General features: G+C 47.6%; 1 protein-coding gene across 1 annotated transcript in view; it reads right to left on the minus strand.

Annotated features, from left to right (window-relative positions):
* PKD1L1 (polycystin 1 like 1, transient receptor potential channel interacting) overlaps window positions 1-25,029 on the minus strand; it is a 1,793,388-nt gene that overhangs the window by 1,264,011 nt on the left and 504,348 nt on the right. Inside the window, exon 14 of the mRNA XM_078688182.1 lies at window positions 20,284-20,627. Coding sequence (XP_078544308.1) covers window positions 20,284-20,627 — 344 coding nt within the window. The remainder of the gene's footprint in view (window positions 1-20,283; window positions 20,628-25,029) is intronic.

Below are 25,029 nucleotides of genomic sequence, written 5' to 3' on the forward strand. Positions count from 1 at the left end.
GCCTTGGCTAACTTAATCTGTGCCTTATGGCCTTGCAGTGCGAGCCTGAACGAGGCTTTTGCCGAGGTGAAGTAGTGCTTCCTCCACGCTCTCTCAGCACGTTTACAGCTCAACTTCAACTGTCGTAGCTCATCCGTGTACCAGGGAAAAGCCCGGTTCACTCTCCCTCTAGATTTGCGGAGGGGCACCACCTTGTCAAGCGTGTCAGTAATGGACCGGCACAGAATGGAATAGCTTTCCTCCACCGATTTACTCAAGCAAAAGTTATCAGGTATTAGAGAGGGCAGTGGAGATGAGCTGAATAGTCGGGACCATGGTCTACCTAGTTTCGAAAGTCCTACCCCGGCGCCTACAGAGGAATAATCCCCTAGGCAGAGGGAGAAAGCCACGAGCGCATGATCAGTCCAGCATTGACATAAGATGTTGTTAATCACTGCTGATTGACCGTCAGCGAAAATCAGGTCCAAAACATGGCCTCCCCTATGAGTCGCCGAGCGGACCAGTTGCTGCAGTTGGATATCAGCAAGGGCTTGGCAAAGTCATAAACGCCCCATCTGATGGACCCCCCTGCCATAAGTTGAAGTCCCCCAGGACTAACAGCTTCGAGTGGGTGTTAGATAAATCGTAAACTAGGTCAAGGAACTCTGATATAGAGGGAGCCGAGCCAGGTGGCCGATAACACAGCACACCCGTGATCAGTGTTCTCTCCAGATCTTTAATGGAGAACCCCATCAATTCAAAGCCCGATACCTCGCCGATTTTAAGCTGGAAGAGACCCAGCTTTTCTCGATAGATAATACCGATTCCACCACCGCGGTTCTTCGGCCGAGGGGTGTGAATGATTTTAAAACCTGGAGGACAAGCCAATCCCAGTTCAACTAAACAGTCCTCTCGAGTCCAAGTTTCGGTTAGAAACAACACGTCCAGCCCTGAAGAGTCGATCAGGAAAGAAATCTCCGTATAGTGCTTGCAAAGCGACCGAACGTTAAGCAGCCCACAAGACAGAGATTGGGACGGAGATAGAATGGTGGCCCTCTGAGTCAGGGGAACCTGGGACGGTCTTAGTTCCAGCAGGTCCGTCCGAGAGTAGACTAGGCGGGGAGAATGCGGATAGCCAGAGGTAGCGGCCCTAGGCGCGCCCGTTGCGCGAACGGGCACAAACGGGCTTACCTCTGGCGCACCTCCGGCGCGCCTACGTCGCGCCCGCTGCGCGGGACCGCTGCGCGCTTGGTCTTCCATCCTTATGAGGTATTAGACCGAGCGGAAGTCCGCCTCCAGCGTCCCTTGCCTTCAGCAAGATGGCGCCCGGAGTGCTCCTAGCCTTTGCCCCAACCCAAGATGGCGGTCGGACCCGCTAGACTATCTGTATCCCGCCAAATGCGGGTGAAAATACAATTAATATGCAGGTGAGCCTGAGCTAGTTCCCCGGCCTAAGAATCCGACCATAAGACAGTAAGAAATAGCAGCGCGATTAACTGAGCCCTTTAATAGCTCTATAGCGTAATGCCAGCGGCGCGAGTACATTTTAAAAGCAAGCACGATAAAAATGCCACAGCAGTTTCAAGCGCGCAGGTCCAAGATCTACTGGAATAAACTTCCGCTTTCTCTTCGTCTGACTCAGTTAGAACCTGAATTCCGTAGATCTCTCAAAACCTTCCTTTTCCGTTAGTACTCTGTTTCTGGTGTTCTTTGCTGTCTGATCATTAGCGCCGGGACACCCCGCTGGGGTAGCTGCGCGCTTTACAAAATACACAAATAATAAATAATAAAGCAGATCCCCGACCAAATTCCATGTAGCAGGTCTCTGGACATTGCCTTTGTCTCTCCTCTGCCCAGTGTGATTGGAATCAGATTTTGCAGTAAATCCCTGTCACTGCCGCTTAGCTATTGCTTAGCTTTGCCAACAGTTGCCTCCAGGAGACACCCATTTTAACACCTGTTCGTCCTTTCGCTTTCCGCCACCCATCACCTCGCCCCTCTCCCAGGACCTTCTTAATGGAGGCCGCTGCATGATCCCGTTAAGCAGGTATCCGACCAGCTTCCACACAGCAGGTCTCCAGACTTTGCCTACGTCGCTCCCAGTGACAGCTGGTAGGGAACGGGTGTGGCAAGCGGGAATTGAAATTTTTTTTTTTTAAACCACTTACTTTTTCCGCCGCCTCTCCTTGTCTCCGCTTCTCTTCTCTTCTCTTCCTCACTCCAGTGCGGAAGAAGCTGCAGGAAGCACCAGGGCACACAAGCTCACCTGAGCCAATCACAACACTGCAATGCAGCGTTGTGATTGGTCTTAGTGCTGTGGATCGGTGCTCAGCAAAGGTCAGGGAGCCTGTGCATATTCCCCACATGGCTATGCATTACAGCCTGTTGGGGAATATGCAAAGTATGAATTGATGTTTGGCCAGGCCAAGATTGCCAGCCAGGCAGTCATGTGCCCACTTAAGGATGCACACACCACTCCTCCTCTCTAAGCCACAAGCCCGCCCGCCCTAACTACCCTGCAGTAACAAAAAGATAAAATGATAAGAACGTTAATATTTAATTTTTCTCTTTTTCACTGCTCTAAGAGCAGTGGGCGATGCTCCTCCACCATAGCGGAGGAGCCACCACTGGTCTCTCCCCTCTCCAGTGTGATTGCCACCAGATTTTACAGTAATTCCCTGATACTGCCACTTGGCTTTTGCTTAGCATTGTCACCAGTGGCCGCCTGTTTTCCCACCCGTTTGCACTCTTGCTTCTCGCCACCCAGTGCCCCGCTCCCTTCCAGGACCCACTTAATGGAAACTGCAGTGCAGCTGTGCCATGGACACGGCAGCGGGCCCGCGAAAGGCAAGCCTGTCTGTGCCCATCTACGCCTAGGCCGCGCCCAGCACCAGGAACCCTGGCCATCCGACCACCCACAGCTACTCAGCTGCCGAACTCTGAGCCCTGGGTGCCGCCACGACTGCTGACTCACTTCTCCTTAACCACTGGCAGGGCCATTCACCTGCCAATACGGGCTCTTCACCTGCAACTCAGGACCTCCCATCTTCATGGAAACCCGCTCTGCTCCCACTTCGCCAACCGCTACTCCTTCCGAACCACTCAGATGCCTCCTGCTCAATGACCGATCTCTCTGCAAACACACCACTGAAGTCTGGGACACCTTCTCCACATCGTCCCTGGTGCAATTTTCTTCACAGAAACCTGGCTCGACACCTCCCGCGCCAGAGCAAGGTGGTGTCACCATCATCCACAAAGAAACAATTTGGTGCACCACCACGGAGGACAACACCACTCGAATTATGGAACACTTCAACTTCCAACTCCACACCAATGACAGAACAACCATCAGAGGCACCCTTGCCTACACACCCCCAGAACCACACACCGGTTCCTGCAACGCCATCACTGACTTCATCGTCCCGCTAGCCACCAAATCCAAGCACTACATCTTCCTCGGAGACCTCAACTTCCCCCTGGATGACCCCAGAGACACCAACCTGGCCAACCTCCTGGAATGCATGGGTACAATGGCCTGACCCAGCTGGTCACCGACTCTGCACACAGAGCAACATACTGGACCCCATTTTCACAGCCAGCGACAGAGTGAAATACAGCTATGCCACAGAACTCATCTGGACTGACCACTCCATTGTCAACTTCACTATCGCAAGATCACCATGCACCACCACCTGCCCCCTCAACACAGCCTACCGCAGCTGGAACAACGTGACACAAACCTAATGGATGCTAAAACAATTGATGGACAGAATGCAGAATAATGTCATACATTCACCCCAGTACAGAAATCTGGGCCTAAATCCATCTTTTTTTTAACTCCACACCACCCCAGGCCAGACATGCCTATATGCAGATCAGCCTTGACCCTGTGCCTCATGGGAACAGTCCAGCCCTAACTGCCAAGCCATGTCTTTCCTGGACCGGAATCTAGCATCCAAGGACCGGTTTCTGGCTATCAGCCTTCATCAGCCTGGATAGCTTGACTCCAGTGGTGTGGAGAGCATGGGACTCACGTCTGAGCATACCCATCCCACTCGGGGTGACAAATGCAAAAACAACAATTGATGGACAGAATGCAGAACAATGTCATACATTCACCCCAGTACAGAGATCTGGGCCTAAATCCATCATTTTTTTGCACTCCACACCACCCGAGGTCAGACATGGCTATATGCAAATCAGCCTTGACCCTGTGCCTCATGGGAACAGTCCAGCCTGAACTGCCAAGCCATGTCTTTCCTGGACCGGAATCAAGCATCCAAGGACCGGTTTCTGGCTATCAGCCTTCATTAGCCTGGATAGCTTGACTCCAGTGGTGTGGAGAGCACAGGGTCAGACTGATTTGCATATAGCCATGTCTGAACTGGGGTGGCAGAGTGGGCTAAAGAACGGTGATGGATCAAACCAAGATCTTTTGACTGGGTGTGAGTGTTTGATTGGTTCAGATGCTCCGTCCATCACCACCCCCTTTTGTACCGCTATGGCCGCCATAAGTGTGGCAGGGTATGCTCAGACGTGAGTCCCTTGCTCACTTTGCCACTGGATTCAAGCAAGCCAAGCTGAAGACGACTGGAATGCCAGAAACCGGTCCTTGGAAGCTTGTGTCCGGTCCAGGGAAGGCATGGCTTGGCAGTTCGGGCTGGACTGTTCCCATGAGGCACAGGGTCAGACTGATTTGCATATAGCCATGTCTGAACTGGGGTGGCAGAGTGGGCTATCAAACCCAGATCTTTTGACTGGGTGTGAGTGTTTGATTGGTTCAGATGCTCCGTCCATCACCACCCCCTTTTGTACCACAAACCTAATGGAGGGATGCTCTCAACACAACCCAGCCCGACCTCGTAACCAACCTGAAACAAGCTGTTTCAGAACTTCACCACCTGGATCATCACAGCCACTAATGGAGGGATGCTCTCAACACAACCCAGCCCGACCTCGTAACCAACCTGAAACGAGCTGTTTCAGAACTTCACCACCTGGATCATCACCGCCACCAACCGCGTCGCCGCGTCACCCCTATCAAGCAAGTCAAGCCCCACAGAGCCACCGACAAGCAACATGGTACAAGCCAGAACTCAGGACCATGAAACACAGCTGCAAACAACTGGAAAGAAGATGCTGAACCAGCGGAGACACCATAGATTAACCCACCTGCAAGGCAGCGCTCAACAACTACCACCAGCTACACAGATGTGAAAAAGACGCCAAAGCAAACCACATTTAATGCATGCCCCAACCACACCAAAACCTTTCAGCATTGTCAGAGAGTTCTCCTGCCCTATGACCACCAACCACACAATCTCTTCCTCATAGGATCTCTGCAGGAACAGCAAACCACTTCAACAAGATAGCCGCCATCTACAAGAACTTCGAGCCCCAACCACTGACTTCCACATCAACCTCTCTCCAACAGAAGCCTCACCCGCTTGGGAACGGCTCACTACGCAGAACACCATAAACATCATGAACTCCATCCACTCGGGAGCACCCACGGACCCCAGCCCCCATCACCTCTTCAACCTCGGAGGCATGGAAATCAGCCACCATCCTCAATGCATCCATCACCACAGCCACCTTTCCCGACACATAGAAGTCAGACCTCTTCACAAGAAACCGTCCACCGACCCCACTGAACTCCAGAACTACCGCCCCATTTCACTGCTCCCTTTCCCCGCCAAAGTCCTCGAGAAAGTCATCAACCTGCAGCTCACCGAATACCTGGAGAGAAACAACCTGCTTGAAGCCACCCAGTCAGTTTCTGCACCAACCCCAGCATCGAGACTGCTCTAATAACCGCCTCGGACGACATCTGCACCACTAAGGAGAACCGGAGTCCTGATCTTCCTCGACTTCTCCACAGTGTACGACGCCATATCCCACCACACTCATCAAGTGACTGCACCACATCGGAACCTATGATGCCCTCAGATGGACAGCATCATTCCTCATGGCACAAACCCAGAGAATCTGCCTACTTCCCTTCACCTCAGAACCCAAGAGCACCATCTGCAGCATCAAGGTTCGTTCCTCAGCCCCACCCTCTTCAATACCTTGATGGCAACCCCAAGCCAACATTGTTAGAATCCACGACCTCAACATCATATCATACGCTGACCACATTCAGCTCATCCTCTTGCTCTCCGCAGACCCTACCACGACAAAGACCAACTTCCACAACTGCATGAAGAACGTCAGACTGAAAACCAACTGAAGCTCAACAAGGACAAGACCTAAGTGCTGATCTTTGGTAACAACACTTTCCCATGGAACGACACCTGGTAGCCTGTCAAGCTCGGACCCACTCCCACACCGACAGACCACGCCGGCATCCTCAGCATCATCCTGGACAGCAAGCTGACCATGAAGCAAGAGATCAATGCAGTTTCCTCCACATGCACCGAAGAATCTTCAAATAGCTCCCCATTGGTATGAGAAAATCTGTCACTCAAGCCCTAGTCACCAGCCGACTGGACTATAGAAACACACTGTACGCAGGAGCTACCACTGAACTCTCAGAGTTACAGGTGATACAGAACTCAGCAGCATACTTATCCTCAACCTGCTCAAACAGACTCACATCAACCCAATGGGAACCTCCACTGGCTCTCCGTCCAGAAAAAATGTTGACACACGACATTCAAAGCCCTCAATGGCCTAGGACCAGCATACATTAACCACCACCTAACTTCTCCCAACCGACCGGAGACCTCCACTCCGCCACCCTTGCACAGACCCAGTGCATCTGCCAAATGTCACAGAAGAAACTGTTCCTTCTCCTACATCGCCGCCAAGTCTTGGAACAGCCTTCCACTCCATCCGCAGCCATCACCCTCGCTGTGTATTTCAGGAAGAGACTGAAATCCTGGCTTTTTGATGGAGCCCTGCTACCCAGTGCCTGGATACCCTCACACGTTGTGGTGACCGGATATTTTGTTCTATTTTCTGAGTGGTGGTGACTGTGGTCTACTACCATCTTAGTATGGATAGATCCCTATTCTTAGCCTATTCTTAGGGTTTGCCTATTGACTTTGACATCATTCAGTGCCCCTTTTATCATTTTCGGGCCTGAAAACTTACATTAGGAGGTAGATGCTTTATTCCCGACTCAATATTACCTATTAGTAGGGCTTGCCTATGTACTTTGACATAGCTATGCGTCTCTCATCTTTTTTGGGCCTGCAAGGCCCAAACGAGAGAGACTCCATTTTCCTTTCCGTCTCGGCTGCCCGAGGTGCTTGTAGGTCAAAAGTAATATTTTAGTTATGAGCTGTTGTTCGCTGGAGAAGAACCGGTCAGAGCTGGCCCTTATCGAAAGAATGTAAACGGAGCTCGGGTTTAAGACGCAACAACAGGTGGCCACTGTGGGAGCATCGAGAGCCCGGGGCCTGGTACAGAAATCTGGTGGGCGGCAGGTTACTGTCAGGAAATTTCCACGAACGAAGGGCTCTCTATATTATCGAAATGCAGCAAGGTAGAGCAGACAGAAGAGATTTTGGAGAGGCAGATGATCTTTGGAAGAGAAACGAAGCAGACGATTCTTAGCCACGCAGATGATCCTTTGGCGAGGCCGAAGTTAAATTAATCGGTCTGTCAGAGCAGTTGGAGTTAGTTTGTGGCCAGCATTGGCATAATCAGAGTGAAGAAGTTAGTCGACGGATGGTTCTCAGAATAGTGAAAACTATACCAGCAGAGTGAAGCTTGGAGGTGAAGACAGTTCGTGGGTGAGAGGAGAAGTCAGTGCAGATTGGACGGTGTAGAGCTGAGTGGCAGAGACAAAGACCAGAGAAGGGTTCCAGTGCTTTGGAGGGGTGACGGAGGTGAAGGTGCCTAGCGGTGCAGGCGTGTATCCGTGAGTGCAGAGCAGAGTCTGAGATGAGCCAAGGCACAGATGAGAGAGGGACCCAGACGACAGCCAGAACCGAACTATGTAATTATAAGGTGAAGTCTGTCATGCTATTATAGTGTGCACATATATTAACTCTTTCCTTTACTTTTCAGGCTATGCTTAGATTGCTAGGTGCTACTATGAATGCAATGTTTATTTTTATTGTTTAATAAAGGGACCCCAGTTCTTAATGAATGCATCGGAGTATTGTTTCTATGATAGAGTTAACCTTTCTTTTTAGCCAAGTGCTGACGTACAGAAGGATGGGACATCCCCTTCTGAAAAGGTAACTGATGACAGGGGAAAGTGTAAGTTAGATCAAGGAATAATTCTTAAATTCAGAGACTTGAATAATAACAACTCATATGAGATAGAAGATATTTCCAGTAGATATTAGGTACTTAGGAAATTCCCCGATAGAGAGCAGGAGGTATTAATAGGATAGTGGGAACAATTTAAAAGGAGATCGCTCAAGATAGGGCGTTACATGTTGGAGCTGCTCCCCGAGGAGCGAGGGGGTAGAGTAGCCCAGGCCGGATCGTCGTGGGGTTACAAGTGGGGATATATATATTAGAGCTGCTCCCCGAAGAGAGAGGGGGGTAGAGTAGTCCAGGTCGGATCGCCGTGGGATTACAAGTGGGAACACTATAAATAGCTGCTCTCTGACACGAGAGAGAGAGAGAGAGTAGGTTGGCCCGAGACAGATTGTTGTGGGGCTATAAGGTGAGATCATAGGATATAGAATGGAATTCCGTAGTTTTCTATAGGATTTTGTGGTATATTAGATATGTAAGCTTGTATATATTGTGGATTCCCCATTCCCAGGTAAGTACCCCAGGTACTGTTGTAAATAGGGTCTGGGAAGGGATGAAGTTACGCGATGACTGGGTTTGTGGTGTTTGGGTGAGCTAACAACTTGGTCAGAAAATCCGGTCATTACATTTGGCGTCACGAACAGCTTTCGAATGAAGTGCAGGGGTGTGTCATAATTTTCATTACATTTGACATTACCAACAGTTTCGAATGAGGTGCAGGAAAATGTATTGATTTTCATTACATTTGGTGTTAAGAACTGCTTTTGGAAGCCTTGTAGCGCGTTTTCTTGTTATCTTGTCTGTTTGCGCTCGGCATGTGCGGAAGCTCTTTTTGTATATTTTCTGTTTATATGTGTATATATTTTTACTGTTGATACAATGTTTTTGAGGAGGTCTAAATCTACTGTTTGATTGCCTATTGAGATTCCAGTGTGGGAATCGACACCTTATGAGGCGCTAGCTCATGAATGGGCTGATTGTACAGGTTTGAGTGAAAACTGGGTTTCTTGTTTAGAATCGGCGGATCCTGCTCAGCTGGTTGCTTGCTTACGGAAAGCGCCGATTGTGTAGCGTGAAGAACTTCCTATATTAGGAAGGAGAGGTTGGATTTTGTTGTATGCGTACCGGCTGGTACATGAGAAACTTGAGAAATTGCAGCGTCAGAGTCTGAAAACCAGTTTGTTGAAGTGCAGAATGCTTATACACTTTTGAGATGTCAAAATAAATTGCTTTCCGACAAATTGGATGCATATCAGACTATTGCAGAGAGAGCTGCAGTTCGAATTGCCAAATACAAATATAAAAATTGACGTGGTCGAGTCAGTAAAAGGAAAGTGCGTTTAGTTGTTGCGAAAGCAGGGCTCGATTGGAACCCTGATGAGTGGGATGGTAATATCTGGGACTCGAATGATTCTGGCTCCTCGGCTGAGAAGAATGATAATCGTGAACCTTCTCGTACTGGATGTGACTGTAAATCGAGTGCTTCTAGTAAATCTGATGATCGGTGTAAGTCTGAGGATCAGTGTGAGTGTGCTGGTCGTGCGGAGATTTCTGCACATCCTGTCTTTCGGAGGAAATTACAGAATGCTCCTGGTAATCCCAATGGGATTTCCTTGGATAGTTTGGAAGACTTTACGCAACAGGAAGTTAGTGACATTTTAGAACGATTTAGACAGCGGCCTGGTGAGGGCTTACTTACATGGATGGTGCGTCTTTTTGAATTAGGTGCTGCTGGCATCATGTCGGACATGGGAGACTCGCTGAAGTTTTGTTTTTTGAGTTCCGATTCTACTGTGCAAGATCATTTTCGGACTTTTGCTAATCCTGGTCAGGTCAGTTTGCTTCAGATAGCGACGGAAGGTTGTAATCACAAGTACCCTACTGAATCTGATTGGCCCTTGAATGAAAAGCCGTGGTATACTCTGAGAGATGCCTCCCAGAGACTAAAAGAGGAAGTGATGAAAACTGCGATTTTTCTAAATACATCTGACACATTAATGAATGGTTTGTTGACCTCTTCGGTGCGGAATAGGATTATTCGTTCCGCCCCTGTTGCTTACAAGCAAGTTATGATGACATTGTTGATTAATCAAACTGGTTCTCCTTTGTCTGATGTGCTTGAATCTGTGCGTCAACTTGGTGAATTGGGTGAATGGTTTAAACCGGAAAGGAAATCTAGACCTGAGGGTCGTACTGGTGGTAATTATCGATTTTCTAGACGTGACATGTATCTTGCCTTATTGGCTGATGGTGTGAGAAGAGAGGACATTGATGGTGTGCCAACTAACAAATTGTGGGCTCTGTTCCGCAAACGTGGTTTGGACAAAAAGGAGGGTGCTCGGCGAGTGAGTAAACAAGATCGTACTCATGGTTATTCTAGTGGCAGTGACAATGAGGATTACAGACGCGATTCTGACAGGAATGACAGAAATCCGAATGAAAGGGATGTGTCTCCCCGTGGTGCACGAGAGAGAGTGAGAGAAGGGGAGAGAGAGAGGGGGAGAGATGAGCGTTTTGAAAGCAAATACAGAGAGGAGAGGGATGAATCTCCTGAATTCAGACAAAGAGAGACAACACAGGTTTTCTGAGCGGAATTCACAATACTTTGTGGATGACAAAAATCCATTTCGTGAGGGAAACAAATATGAGCAAGAGACGACATTACCAAAGAAATATGAGAGTCTTTATCCTGATTTGTCCTGGGTGTCAGAACGCCTTAAACATGACTAGGAAATAGGTCAAGCTCCGGTACGCAAATGAGCTCACAGAGACAACAGACCTTATGTAGATATCGAAAATTTTTGGAGACATCGTAACATACAAAGGGCCCGAGCATTAGTTGATACAGGAGCGGAGGCCCCCTTAATTTATGGAAATCCGAAAAGATTTAAAGGACAATTCTTCACGATTACTGGCTTAGGAGGTAAAGAAACCCCCGCAGTACAAACTGATGTTGAGATGAAAATAGGTAGAATTCCCCGAAAGCAATATTCTGTATTGGTAGTTCCCCTTTGTGAATACATAATTGGAATTGACATTTTAAAAGACATGACATTATATTTAGATGATGGATGTTATCGATTTGGAGACAGAAACTACATATCTTCAAAGTCCGTAAGAGTTGGACGTTTGAGAATTCCCCCTGTGAAAATTCCTCAAACTACAAAAGTGGTTTCCCAGAAACAATATCGCCTTCCAGGTGGACATGAAGAGATTAGTGCCACAATTCAGGATTTAGTGGATGTAGGAGTTATAACCCCAGTTACTTCTGCCTGGAATAATCCCGTATGGCCGGTGCGCAAGAGTGATAATTCTTGGCGCATGACAGTTGATTACCGCGAATTGAATGAACATACCCCCCTTTAACTGTTGCAGTACCTGACATTATTACTTTGATTGAGAGAATTCAAAAGCATTCAGGGACCTGGTATGCTTCTATTGACATTGCTAATGCTTTCTTTTCCATTCCGATTGCCCCTGAGTGCCAGGAACAATTCAGTTTTACTTGGAATGGGCGTCAAATGACGTTCAGATGTCTTCCCCAGGGCTACGTGCATAGGAGGAGCGACCTCTTGCTTTGTTTTTGTGAATGTGGGTGCTGTATGCAAGCAAGACTAAGGTAGAGCATATGTGTCTGGTTGGTTGTTAAAAGTGTATGAATTTGTTAAGGTATTCTGGTCTAATGTTGTGTAGGGTTTTTTATGTGGAGTGAAGAGTTTGATTTGGCGTGTTTGTGAATTGGGAGCTAGTGGAGATCCTTGAGGTGTGGTGTGGTAGGTCCAGTATGAGTCTTGCAGTGGCGTTCTGGATGATCTGGAGTCTTTGTAGGAGTTGTTAGGATATTCCGGCATAGAGTGCATTGCCATAGTCAAGCCAGCTTGGGATGAGTGCTTGGGTGATGGTCACTCTGGTATTCTGTGGTAGCCACTTGAAGATCTTATGTAGGATTTGGAAGCAGGAGGTGCTCACTGCATTGACATGTCCTGTTATGAAGAATTTGTCATCTAGGAGAATTCCCAGGTTTGTAACGTGTTTGGTGGGTGTTGGAGTTGGTCCTAGCACCACCGGCCACCAGGTGGAGTCCCAGAGGGAGGTCTGATCTGAACTTCTGTCTCGCCGGTATTGAGCTTCAGGAGTTTGCTCTCATCCAGCCTGAAACCCTAGTTATGCAGTTGGTCTGGAGGTCGTAGTTTTGTCCATCAGGGAAAGGATGAGAAGGCGGTCATCGGCGTATGAGATTAAATATACCTTGGTATTGGATGATGTTTTCTAGCAGGGGTCATGTAAATGTTGAACAGGGTGATGCTGGGGGAAGATCCCCAAGGACCTCAGCAGATCAGTTTCTTGGTCTCTGATGTGAATGGTAGCATTCTGACTCTTTGGGTTCTTCCTGTGATGAAGAAGCAGATCTAGTGGAGTGTGGGTCCATGGGGGGGGCAATTTTGCGGAGTCTTCTGATCACAGTGTGGTGGGAGATGGTGTCAAAGACTGAGGAAAGGTAGAGTAGGATAAGGATTGCTGTTTCTCCTTGGTACATGAGGGACCTGGTGTCTGCGATTGCAATGAGTGCTGTTTTGGTGCTGTGGTTGTTCTGGAAGCTGGATTGGGTGTTGTCCAGTAGGTGGTGAGTCTCAAAGAGGGTTAAGAGTTGCTTGTTTATTGCCTTCTCCATCACTTTGCCTGGGTACTAAACAAGGATATTGGGTGGAATTTGAATAGTTGGTTTGGGTTGGCTTTAGTTTTTTTGAGGAGAGCATTGACTTCTGCATGTATCCAGTCATCAGGAGTGTGGCATATGTGTTGGAGGTGTTGATAACAGAGGAGAGAATAGTGCTGGTCGGGGAGGTTCCTAAATTGTAAATGTGGTGGGGGCATGGGTTCATGGGGGCCCCTGAATGGATGTCGATGTGTCGTCTCTGGTGATCGGTGTCCATTAGATCAGGGGGTTGTCTTAGTTAGTTGCTAGTAGCTTGGCAATGAGGGTGGCCAGGTCTAGCTGGTGTAGGAATATGCTGTAGATATTGATGATTTTGCTGTAGAAGAAGTGTTATAGGTTGTTGCAAAGTTCTTGAGAGGGAGGGATGTTGACAGTTGCGGAAGGTGTGGTGAAGTCCTTTATGATTGAGGAGATCTCCTTGCTCCTGTTGAAGCTTCCTTCAAAGCGCTCAGCTAGTGCAAGTTTCTTGGTGTCTCGTTGCTGGTGGTAGCATCTCAGAGCAGCCTGATCTGTCTGCAGTTTCGTGACTGGATCTCCATTTCCTTTCAAGAGCTTTTTCCAGTGTCGCTTTTGCAGCTTCGAATAGTTTTATGGTTTAAATGAAAGTCATTTTAAAATGGGTTTCCACCCTCTATTTTCACAGGGTGGACGCCATACACCCTGCCAAGAAGTTGGGCCCCACTGAAAAATGTGCCTAATTCGTCCCACCGGGACACATTCAGCAGCGCCTGCACATTGTTGTCTGCTTTCGATAAACAACAACGTGCAGGTGGTGAGGGGTCTTTCTTATTTCAGACTCCTGCTGGGCCCATAACAAAGGCCCAAATTGAGGGGTCATCAGGCCTCCTTTTGTTTGAGTCTCTTGGCTGGGAGCAGTCAGGAGCCTCACATCTGGACACAAAAGCAGTGGAGGGGAAACCAAGGCTCACACTTGGTAGCACTTCACACAAACTTTAAAGAGGGAGCTTTTCACCTTGTTCAGGCTCTGTTTAGGAGATGTGCATGCACTTTAAGAACCTCAGATGTGTTGGTCTCTCCCAGTATTTATACAAAATAGATGTAGTTTATATAGCGTTTGCTACCACTGAGAATGCATTGAAATAATTTAAGTATGACTTTGTTTTGCTGTACAGTGCTACTCATCCTAATGAAGGTGTCAGAATGCTTTACATCACACTTACATATTACATTTAAAAATAAATCATACGCATTTGTAAATCATTATACAGGATGTGTTGCATAAAACAGTGGGGGAGTACAAGGTATAGAAGTCACATGTCTTCCATAGCTCACTGTGCTATATTAAAAGGTTTACAATGCAATTGCAAGTAACATGAGGATCTCTGTGCTCAAATCAATAACCCACCTACTTAGATACATGAAATAAAATCTGTCATTTGCCCGTTAGATGATGTGCTTTGCATTAACCCTCTATGCTACTTTGAGTTAAAAATGAGGCTAGACAAAACACATATTTCCAGCAAGTGCAGTAACATACATCCAGAGTTATCTGAATTATTATTCATTCAGATTTACTTGAACGCACAGATCTCTGCAGCAGGTGCCTTAACCCCATTACACATTTTAAAATACAATCTTTGCAACCAATTGACCAGAACAGATTTACCAGTTTTATTCTTGTTGCCACTTTCTTTGTGACTATAGTTTAAATAAAAATAAATGTATAAGTTGAGGCCCAGATTTTGCATCATGGTTAAGTCACTTTTCTGACACAATCCTGACGTAAAATCTGTTTGGGGATTTACAGGACCACACATTGCCCTGCCTTGCATTACCTTGGGTCAGGTAGGCTTTATATGGGTGGTGCTATGGCGTTCCTGTGCATTCATGAATGTATTTTGACGCAGAACCAGATTTACAAAGACTTGTAAATATAGGTTTGCACCAAACTGGTGAGTCTATCGGAGTCTGGCCTAGCAAGAAGAAATATATCAATTTCTCCTCGTTATTTCTTCTTTGCGTGTATGCTACATTCTGTAGCACACATACAAAGAGTAAATAGCCTCATAAAATAGTTTTTGCGTGGCTTTGGGAGAAAAAAAATACGCAAACCATCATTGTTTTATTATCTCTCTCTCCTATCTTCCCTTTCTGTCGTTCTCGCTTTCTTTGAGTCATGGTGTGTTGGTGAAAAATTAGCCCCAGCCTCCTAAAATGAGTGCTGGTGGGTAAGGCTGCGTAAGGATACTTTGCATAGGAGAGTGGTTTCACCTATGACGAGCGCATGAAGTTAAAGCAATCACATCTACATGGAATTGTGCTGCATATGGAATATCATGCCTGGTTGAGTAGGCTGGCCGTAGAGTTAGTTTGTTCAATCTTTGGGTAAAGAAAGCTTTAAGCTGACAAAAGGTGACATTGTTTTATGTGTAGCTTACAAAAGTGCGAGTCTTCTCCCTAAATCAGGAGGGTTTGCATGTATACTCGACATGTGCTCAAATGTACTCATGATAGACCAGCTAAACATATATGTGAGGGCATAAGGTCTGATGTTACTTCTTGTGATGCCACTTCCTGTAAAGTCGTGGCTTGTGATGCCACTTCCGATGATGTAAACTCTTGTGATGCCATGTTTGGTGTGCGCTGTGATGTCGTGCACCATGATGTTTCGTGCCGTGATGTCACGTGCCATAACGTCTCTTGCATACTGCATAACTAGTTTAGTCCCCCCACTTCTTTTTTAAGTCGAGGACCGTCGCACTGCGTAGCAGTGGGCGGAGTCCGAAGATTTTATGTTTTTTAGTTAGGGGGCTTGGAACCCGCCCCTCTTCTCCACTGGCTAGCCTAGTAAATGCTGGCCAGCCATTGAAGGAGAGGGGCATCACTCCCTTTAAGCCCTGTCTTTTTCGGATTCGGGGGCGTGTTTTTTGCGTTCTTTCTATCTGTGACGTCATCCGTCACTCAGCAAAAAACACGCCCCTGATTCCGAAAATTTCGGATGTTTCAGGCAGCCATTTTTGTTGTTGTTGTCTTCGGGGGCACCGTCGCCCGCACCGACCTGCCTCCTTTCCCGCGCACTGCCGTTCAGGCTGAAGGTGCTGGAAGTAGGGACTTTCTGTGCCATTGGCGGGCGATCCTCATGGCCGCTGTCCCGCCCTCGTTCCCTCCTGAGGAATGCCAGAAAGGAAAAGGCACGAGGCACGGCAGGCAGCCGGGACCATCAAGGTCGGGTCTACGGGAAGCTTTGCCCATTGCCGCTGCCGCCAGTGGATTCGTCACCCAGGTAAGCCGGCTCTCCAGGGTCTCGGAGAGTACGCAGTTGTCCCCGGCGCTGTGCCTCGATGATTGCTTAGTGGCAGTGGGCTGAGTCTCCGAGGTTGACACCCTCCAACTGTAGCACCCGCAATGCTGGTTCTAACCAGTGCTCTCTCAGTCCAGTGTCATTTCTCAGTCAGTTTTGATGCCGCATAAGCTAGGCCTTATACCAGCGTCTGCTGTTGCCCATCACCTAAGTGAACCAGATATTGTTACTACATACAGCTGGTATTTTTCTCTTTATCAAGTTCCCAGTCTCAGCTGAGCGCTGAGGAGAGGCCGGTGTGCCGAGCTCGGCCTGCACGGTAGCCACCGCACTGAGCAGCAGATAATATACTGCAGTCGGACGTCCAGAAGGATGTTGCGGACAGGCCGTTCCTCATCCTGCTGTGACCCTGTGGCTGACCTCTTCATTCCGCTGTCTAGTTTTGTATTTCGTCAGTGTGGCCAGTCTCCCGCACCTCATTACTGTCCCTGTTAGGCAATGCACCGGGCGGCTATCCGTGCTCGCTGCTTCCTAGGACCCGGATTGGTGCAGCCCCGGTAGAGGTGCATTGACAGAGCTGCTTGTACAGTCAAGTACTAGAACTGTAGACAGCTTGTTGCTGCAGATTAGAGTTGTCCTAGTAAAGGAACAGTTTGGGTGTAGGTTTCAGAGCAGAAATAGCAGAGGCAAAAGCGGATTGAGGTGCGTTGGACGAGCAGAGTTCAGGTGTCAGCAGGCAGAGTAGCGACGGATGCTGGAATGTATGTGTTACATCGGCACCGCTATGCTCCGATCATGGGTCAGGAAGACATGTCAATAGACCCGCTTCAGCTGGAGACTCGTGGGGTTGTAGGCAAGGATGTGGCAAAACAGCTAGAGCGAACAACCTTTAAGCTGGGGAACCTGGTTCGAGTCTGGCGGGAGGCTGAAGCATCCTGTGATTCTGAGCAAATCGCTTCATCTCGCCGTGCCTAAAAAATTGCTTCATTTTAGCATTCTACCGGCTGAAATAGCCCCTGCTTCGATAGAAGTCAATGGGAAAAATATATTTCCCACGATTACTTTTTACCACCTCCCACCTTTCTATTCTTAAATGCTGGCATTTATGGGAATAGCAACTTAGCAAGGGTCGTGTAAAACCTAACCGAGGTGCCTTGGCAGAGCTATGAGAAGAACACAGCTGTTTACAGTCTTCTAAGCAACCATCTGATAACATGGGGAAAATTAACCAAACAAACAAGTAGTGATAATCTGCAACAGACACACCGGATTCAAACAAACCCATCCTTGATGTCAACAGACCGCTGGCACAAGACAACCCGCACTGTGAAAGAGGAGCTAGGCCTCTGTGCATGTGCAGAGAGGTGTCCATTTGCCATAAAGCTGTTCTGCTCCTTTTGGTCTCTCGGCTCCCCCTCAAAGAGCTAATGAAACGTCGTGCAGGGGGCGCAATTACACATCCCCACACCAGCAAAGCTTTCTCAGTCAGTTTTGATGCCGCATAAGCTAGGCCTTATACCAGTGTCTGCTGTTGCCCATCACCTAAGTGAACCAGAGCACAAGGGGTTAAATACAGCGCATCGAGATAAAATCTCATTATAGAGACTTGCCTGCGGAATTTTTCTAATCGACCGCAGACCGAGATCATTACAGTAGATTGTATTATGTACAGGAGACAACAAGGAAGGGGACCACCTGTTTTATTTTCTTCAATTGGTCCCCTGCCCAGAGCCTCCTCTTTTTGCCCTGGATTTCGTCTACCCCCACCCTCACCTCCACCCCCCCTCACCTTCAATCCACCCCCCACACACACACCTTACTAACCTAACACCCCATGGATCCCCCACTGTAATCTATTCACCGTCAACCGGGTGCTGATGTGGCTTAATTCTTCATGCCATTTTTAGGTCGAGGACCGACGCACTGCATAGCAGTGGGCGGAGTCCGAAGATTTTATGTTTTTTAGTTAGGGGGCTTGAACCCGCCCCTCTTCTCCATTGGCTGGCTTCCTAAACGGAGGCCAACCATTGGAGGAGAAAGGCGTCACTCGGTTGAAGCCCCGTCTTTTTCGGATTCGGGGGCGTGTTTTTTGCGTTCTGTCTATATGTGACGTCATCCGTCACTCAGCAAAAAACACGCCCCCTATTCCGAAAATTTCAGACGCTTGCGGCAGCCATTTTTTGTTGTTGTTGTTGTCTTCGGGGGCACCGTCACCTGCACCGACCTGCCTCCTTTCCCACGCACTGCCGTTCAGGCTGAAGGTGCTGGAAGTAGGGACTTTCTGCGCCATTGTTGGGCGATCCTCATGGCCGCTGTCCCGCCCTCGTTCCCTCCTGAGGAATGCCAGAAAGGAAATGGCGCGAGGCACGGCAGGCAGCCGGGACCATCAAGGTCGGGTCTACAGGAAGCTTTGCCCATTGCCACTGCCGCCAGTGGGTTCGTCACCCAGGTATGCCGGCTCTCCAGGGTCTCGGAGAGTACGCAGTTGTCCCCGGCGCTGTGCCTCGATGATTGCTTAGTGGCAGTGGGCTGAGTCTCCAAGGTTGGCGCCCTCCAACTGTAGCGCCCCCTTCCAGGCCTCAGCGGTCTCAGGTGTGGTAAGTTAGGAATTCACCACAAGGTGGAAAAATCTTCATATGCTTGCTCCCCTCGCTGTGCTTTCTTCCCTGCACCCTCGCTGTGCTTGCGTTCCTGCCTCCTCGCTGTGCTTGCGTTCCTGCCTCCTCACTGTGCTTGCGTTCCTGCCCCCTGGCTGTGCTTGCTCCCCTGCCCCCTGGCTGTGCTTGCTCCCCTGCCCCCTGGCTGTGCTTGCTTCCCTGCCCCCTGGCTGTGCTTCCTCTCCTGTGTGTGTATGTGGCTCTGGGCGTGTATTTGGCTCTGGGCGTGTGTGTGGCTCTGGGCGTGTGTGTGGCTCTGGGCGTGTGTGTGGCTCTGGGCGTGTGTGTGGCTCTGGGCGTGTGTGTGGCTCTGGGTGTGTGTGTGTGGCTCTGGGTGTGTGTGTGTGGCTCTGGGTGTGTGTGTGGCTCTGGGTGGGTGTGGGGCTCTGGGTGGGTGTGGGGCTCTGGGTGTGTGTGGGGCTCTGGGTGTGTGTGGGGCTCTGTGTGTGCAGGGTTCTGTGTGTGTGTAGAGCTCTGTGTGTGTGGCTCAGTGTGTGTGTGTGTGTGTGTGGCTCAGTGTGTGTGTGTGTGTGGCTGTGTGTGTGTGTCTCTGTGGCTCTGTGTGTGTGTGACTCTGTATGTGTGTGGCTCTGTGTGTGTGTGTGTGTGGCTAGGTTTTTTTGTAGGTGTCTATGTGTGGGTGGCTCTGTGTGAGGGTGGCTCTGTGTAGGGGTGTAGCTATTGGCATTGTAAATGACAATGCCATTTATTTAACGATTAAGCTATTGGCAATGTAAATGACAATGCCATTTATTTAAGATTAAAAAAAAAAAAAAAATTATGAGCAATGTAATAGCTCTACCTTTAATGATGCTGAGACCATTGCATTGTAAATGCTTGTTAGGACTTGTGCCCGGGTTTATCTATTGGATCCATCGAAAACCCCATTCTAAGAGGGCCAACCTTTAATCACATACCTGTAGAGAACTCACAGGCCCGGGGGGGGTGCAGAGATTGTTAGCATTTCAGCATCATGAAGGGAGAAGTCGGTGGCTTCCTGAATACATGTGTTTGCAGACCCGTGCAAACCAACCCAGGCCGACATCGTCCCAGCGCGGCTGCTGGCACTCCAAAAGTGAAGTGCAGAAGAGGGTGGATGCAGGGTGCTCTTTCCAACTGTTAAACTTGGAAACACTAGGGCACTCCACAACCGTGAATCTTGACAACACGTTATAGCTCGCTACAACATAGCAGACATTCATGACCCCGACATTGCCCCAGGCTGCCAGGCCAGGTCAAAACGAGGGCACGGGTACCACTGCATCCCAGTCCACTAGTGGCAATAACTCCAATAGTTCTGACATTGATGTACTACACATGGAAAACAAAATGCAAAAATGCTGTATGAACACATTAGCAAAATTATGCTAACGTGTTGAACTGGCTTCTTTTTAAACACATTAAAACATTCAGCAGATCGACGTAAGCACAGAAGGATGACACTGTACCTTGTTTGTACTGGTGATAGGTGGAGGCCCCAATCCCGTTCAGTGTCACTTCTCCACTGACATTAACCAAAGGGGAGCCATCCCCAAAATCAAAGGAGAAATCAGCTTCATCCGCAGCTTGCGCGCTGAAGGCCAGGGTTTGGGTAGCCCACGTGCCATCGGCCTTGCTCCGAAGCGGGGCATAATCAAGCCCAAAGGGAAGGCTGACTTTCACCCCAGCGAGCGGAGCCCGCACTGTAACCGGGAACGGGGCATGATGGACCTCCGGGCTGCTGGAGAGCGTGCTGAAGACGGAGACGGAAACGTGGCAGCTTCCAGGTTCAGAGGCTTTCATGCTTATAGCGCTATGAAGACAAAGGAGAACGCAGAATATGTTGAAGTGTGTAATGCCAAGTACACGGTTTGAAATATAGAATTATTACCACAAAAGATGTAATCACTTTTAGCAACAGTACCACGAAGCTAGCTCAACATTTCATAGCATGTGTTTTAAAAAAAAAACATTAATCGTGAACACATTAAAAGCATTAATGTATGAAAAGCACATACAATATTTACTATCTACATGCTCATGCAAAGATTGCTTTAAAAAGGGGGCCAGATGAAATTTTAGCAGCAACACAGGCAATATCAAATACTAGCCAAAGGTTTTACCAAATCATGTGTGAGATAACTTAATTCGAAGCAATCCGAATAGTGCTTATACCAAGGAGGTAAGCATGGAGTACACCAAACAAAAGTGGCGCTTAACGAGCATAGTTTCTAATATTACTAAGGAGCACATTTCAGCCATCATTGCTCAAAATAAAAGCGAGCCCCTGCTGAGAGCAGTCCGTGGGTTTTCTGAGCCACACTAGGATTTTTTAAATCACATTTGTCAGACAAGTTTGTCAGTGTAACAACATTCATAAGCGTATGAAAGTGAGTTGTTGAGGTGGATGGTGATTTTCAGAAACGGAAACCATAGTTCAACCCCAGGTAGCTATTGCATAGACTGGCTTAACTTAAGAAACTGTGTAAAGCATTTAGAAGTGCAAAACCAGTTAAAAAGTGCACAACCCTATAAAAATCCCAATTCAATTTATAAAAATAGGGGATAATTTAATTAGCAAAATGACAAATATAATTTTCGAAAGATTTAAGAAAAATAGCATAAAAAAGTGAAAACCAACACAGGTAATCAATGGTCGCAGTAGATCGAGGTCTAGGCATGATTTCAGGACGACTGCGATGGAGCATGAGTCAAATACACCTACCAGTTTCAACCCGGTTGGAGGTTTTACCTTGGGGCCTTGTCTTTTTCGGAAAGTCAAAAGCCTTCAATGAAGCAAGGCAGCAATCTGAATCAACGGCGCGCTCAGCACCTTCAGGTAAGCATTTGACAAGGTTACGGTGAAGCCATTGGTTTTAACAGGAAAAGCTCCCAGAGGATGAAATTCAAACTTCTCACCTGAGAAAACCTCACAGGCCGGATACTTTTGGCACCTTCGCCGAGTCAAGAATTACTTTCGGACTTAGTCTCTTCCTCAGAACTCAAAACCCTTCAGTAGGATAAGGCTGCAAGTTGTGTTTGACAAGGGATTCAGATACCTTCTTGATGAAATCCCACTGAAATGGATTCGCTGCTGGGAGAAGCTCCAAGAAGGGGAAACCGGTTTCATTAGCCCAGTGACAAAACACCATGGGCGGTTCGACTTGGCAGATATATCCTGGTCCTCCAGAGGTTTTGAAGTCCAAAACATTTCTAAATCCCAGGTTTCCAGAAACATTAGAGGATGTCTATTTAGGCACGGACAATGGTCTCAGGAATGTACTACAGGAACATCACTAGGGAAGGGGGGGGGGGGTTCAACAGACACTCCAGCAAAGGCCACCCAGCACTGTCTAGATCAGGTACAGTTGGAACTGGACAGATGGAATTGCAGGAAAAGGCCTCTTGTAGCTTTTTGGATCCCTGTAGCCAATCATTAGGCCAGCCAACAGACCCTCGGAGTCCACTTTTTTCTCCTGCATGCAAGAGGGAGTAGATCTACTCCTTCAAGGCTCCTCGATAGTCACAAACCGTAAGTTCAGTCCTCTTCTCTTCTTCAACAGCTCCAGCAGTGTTTTGAAATAGGTGTCTCAGGTTGCCACATTTATGCCTGGCCTGCAGTTCTGGGTGGGGGTGACACGTAGCCCCTCCCTAACCAACATTGTAAACGTTTCCAAGGGTAAGTATATCCATGTTTGCACCAGTTCCAACAGCAAACAATCCTACAATGGCCCTCACTCTCAAAACAAAATATGACTTTTGACATCTGCTTATGGCTGGCGAAGCAACTTTAAAGAAAATAAAGTTTCTGTGCACATTCCAGCTGGCTTTCCTGACACAGGAACCAAAAAAACGCCACACACCCAGGCCATCGTTTCTGCTTTATAAGCAGGCTTCACATCTCAGCAGTGCTATTAAACAGCTGGATGACAGTTGGAGGCGAATACAAACTAGCCTCCAAGAGCTCCAGCAGAGAAAATATAACTTTCTAAAAGTCTCCCCTTCCTTGACGTTGATCAAAATCTGACTTCCCCACTAAGCTAGGTTTTTAATAAAAATTAAAAAGTCATTTCATCATTTTTCTAGATGGTCCTCAGTCTGAAAAAGCAGAATATTCAATATTGCTTTCCAGTATTTTTCTATGGGCCAGCCAGCCTTTCTGTAGGGAAAATAGCTTTTGGGTGCTAGTCACTATGGGCAGGTTAACCTTAAATTTCTACATGTCCTACTTTTAAATGCCATGAACCTTGCCTTGAGAGCTGCAATTATTATTATTAAACAGTATGTTTTTTCTCTCCTTTCAAAGGGTTTATTTTTTAACAAGTCAGGATGCAGTTTTAAAACTGCAGCAGCCAGGCTACAGAAGTAGGCCTGGACTCATGCTTGTCTTTTCACACTAGTAGACGGCAGAGTACTGATGTAGTCCATGTCCTGGGTGTACTTTAGGCACTATATATAATGGCCTTATAGGAAAGTTAAATATGCCAAATAGGAGTAAGACAGTTTTGACAGGTTTTAAGGGCCAGAGCATATACCCTAGGCATTGAGCAGCAGTTTTCCCAGTTTGCAGAATCTAAAAACTGGCGATACAATTCTGCATAAAATGGGAGGTGAGCATGTTAAAAGGAGCCTTTCTTCAAAATAAACCTGCAGTTTTAGGAGTATTTTTAAACTTTGAAAAAATTATGAATGTAATTTTTTTTTTAACCCATACTTATTATACAATCGAAGAAATAAAGTTACACGAATTAGAATAACCTCAGGGAAATACAATAATGTAGTATTGTAACTTCCAGCTAAAGTTTAACTTAAAAATAAAAGGCTATACGCTCAGACTATAAATACTAGGAACTGAGACGTTTATTATCAATTTTAATTTTCCATTTCTTCCACCCTACATGTTATCGATATGGAAGAGAGTGACTAGAGCAGGAGTAATGTAATATTTATGTGAGAAAATGTAGAGCCACTAAAACAGCATGGTTATATCAGGATTGATTTCACCACAAGCCTTAATCCTCTTCCTCACTGCATCCAGTTTGCCCCTGGTCTCAAAAAGTACTATGTCTATTTCTATCCTCTGTTTGGGAGCAGGTCATGGGTTATCCCTTCTAGTCCCACTGTACTGTGGATGGTCCAATTGTGGTCTTAGCCACAAGTTTCACAAGCGTAAGAGGGCTTGTCTGCTCAGGATATTGGAATTTGCAACCTGTGAATGTACTCTATCTTCCCAAAAGCCTCCACTTTCACGAGACCCAGCTACAAAAGGGTAATCTCGCCAGATCAACAACTGTCTTAGATCTCACAAGTAACCTAGAAATGTGGTGTCCAGTATGGGTGGTGCTGTAATAAAAGGGACTATATACAATTGCCGTTATTAGCCTACCAGAATCTTGGACCAGTAGTATCTGGCTTGCTATCGTGTCCAAAGATCCAAGACTAAAGACATTCTGTGATTTGAAAGTGACTGCACTCTAATGCTACTGTTCTTTAGTATCATTCAACTTGCTTTCCCCAAATGACATTTTAGTATTCTGTGTTTGTGCCTTTATGGCACTGGTAGTTGGAACCCTGTGTGTTGGGAGTTCCGAGGCCAAAGTGGAATGCTGACAGTTCTGGCAGTTGGTGGCTGTACTTTTAGCCTGTCGCTGTGCTGCTCTTGAGCCAAATAAACCTGAACACAAGAAGCTTCCTACGTCTGTGAATCTTCATTTACACTACAATATTGATGGCGACGATGCTCAAGAGCATGAAACGGACCTACAGTCTCACCTCGTGAATGTGCAGAATCGAGAGAGAGAAGGTCGGTGTGTCTCGGCGCCGGCGAGGAGGAATCGCGTTTTGCGAGTAGAACACATTCCGCTGTGGGAAAAGGAGCCTGAGCGGAGCGCACGACGAAGTTCAATGCAAGATAAGTGTGCCGTTTTCCTTGTCTCAGCGCGTCCATCTGGGGGCGGAGAGCTGCTGCGCAACGGTCGTGGTTGGCGCAGGGTGGAGGGTGTGGTTGGCAGCGTTAGGTACGCTGATTTCGATCCGTCGGCCATTTTGGATTGTGACGTCCGTGGTTGGCAACGCGTTTCCACGCACCCAGCGGCCATTTTGTGTCAAGGAAGCTTACGTGGTTGGCAAATCACGAGGAGACACTAAATACTGTTGTGCGCTATACGCTGTGGGGCAAGGCAAAATTTTTAAAACGGCAAACTTGAAAAAGGGAA

Source organism: Lissotriton helveticus, chromosome 4_1 (genome assembly GCF_964261635.1).
Source record: "Lissotriton helveticus chromosome 4_1, aLisHel1.1, whole genome shotgun sequence".
Taxonomy (NCBI): domain Eukaryota; kingdom Metazoa; phylum Chordata; class Amphibia; order Caudata; family Salamandridae; genus Lissotriton; species Lissotriton helveticus.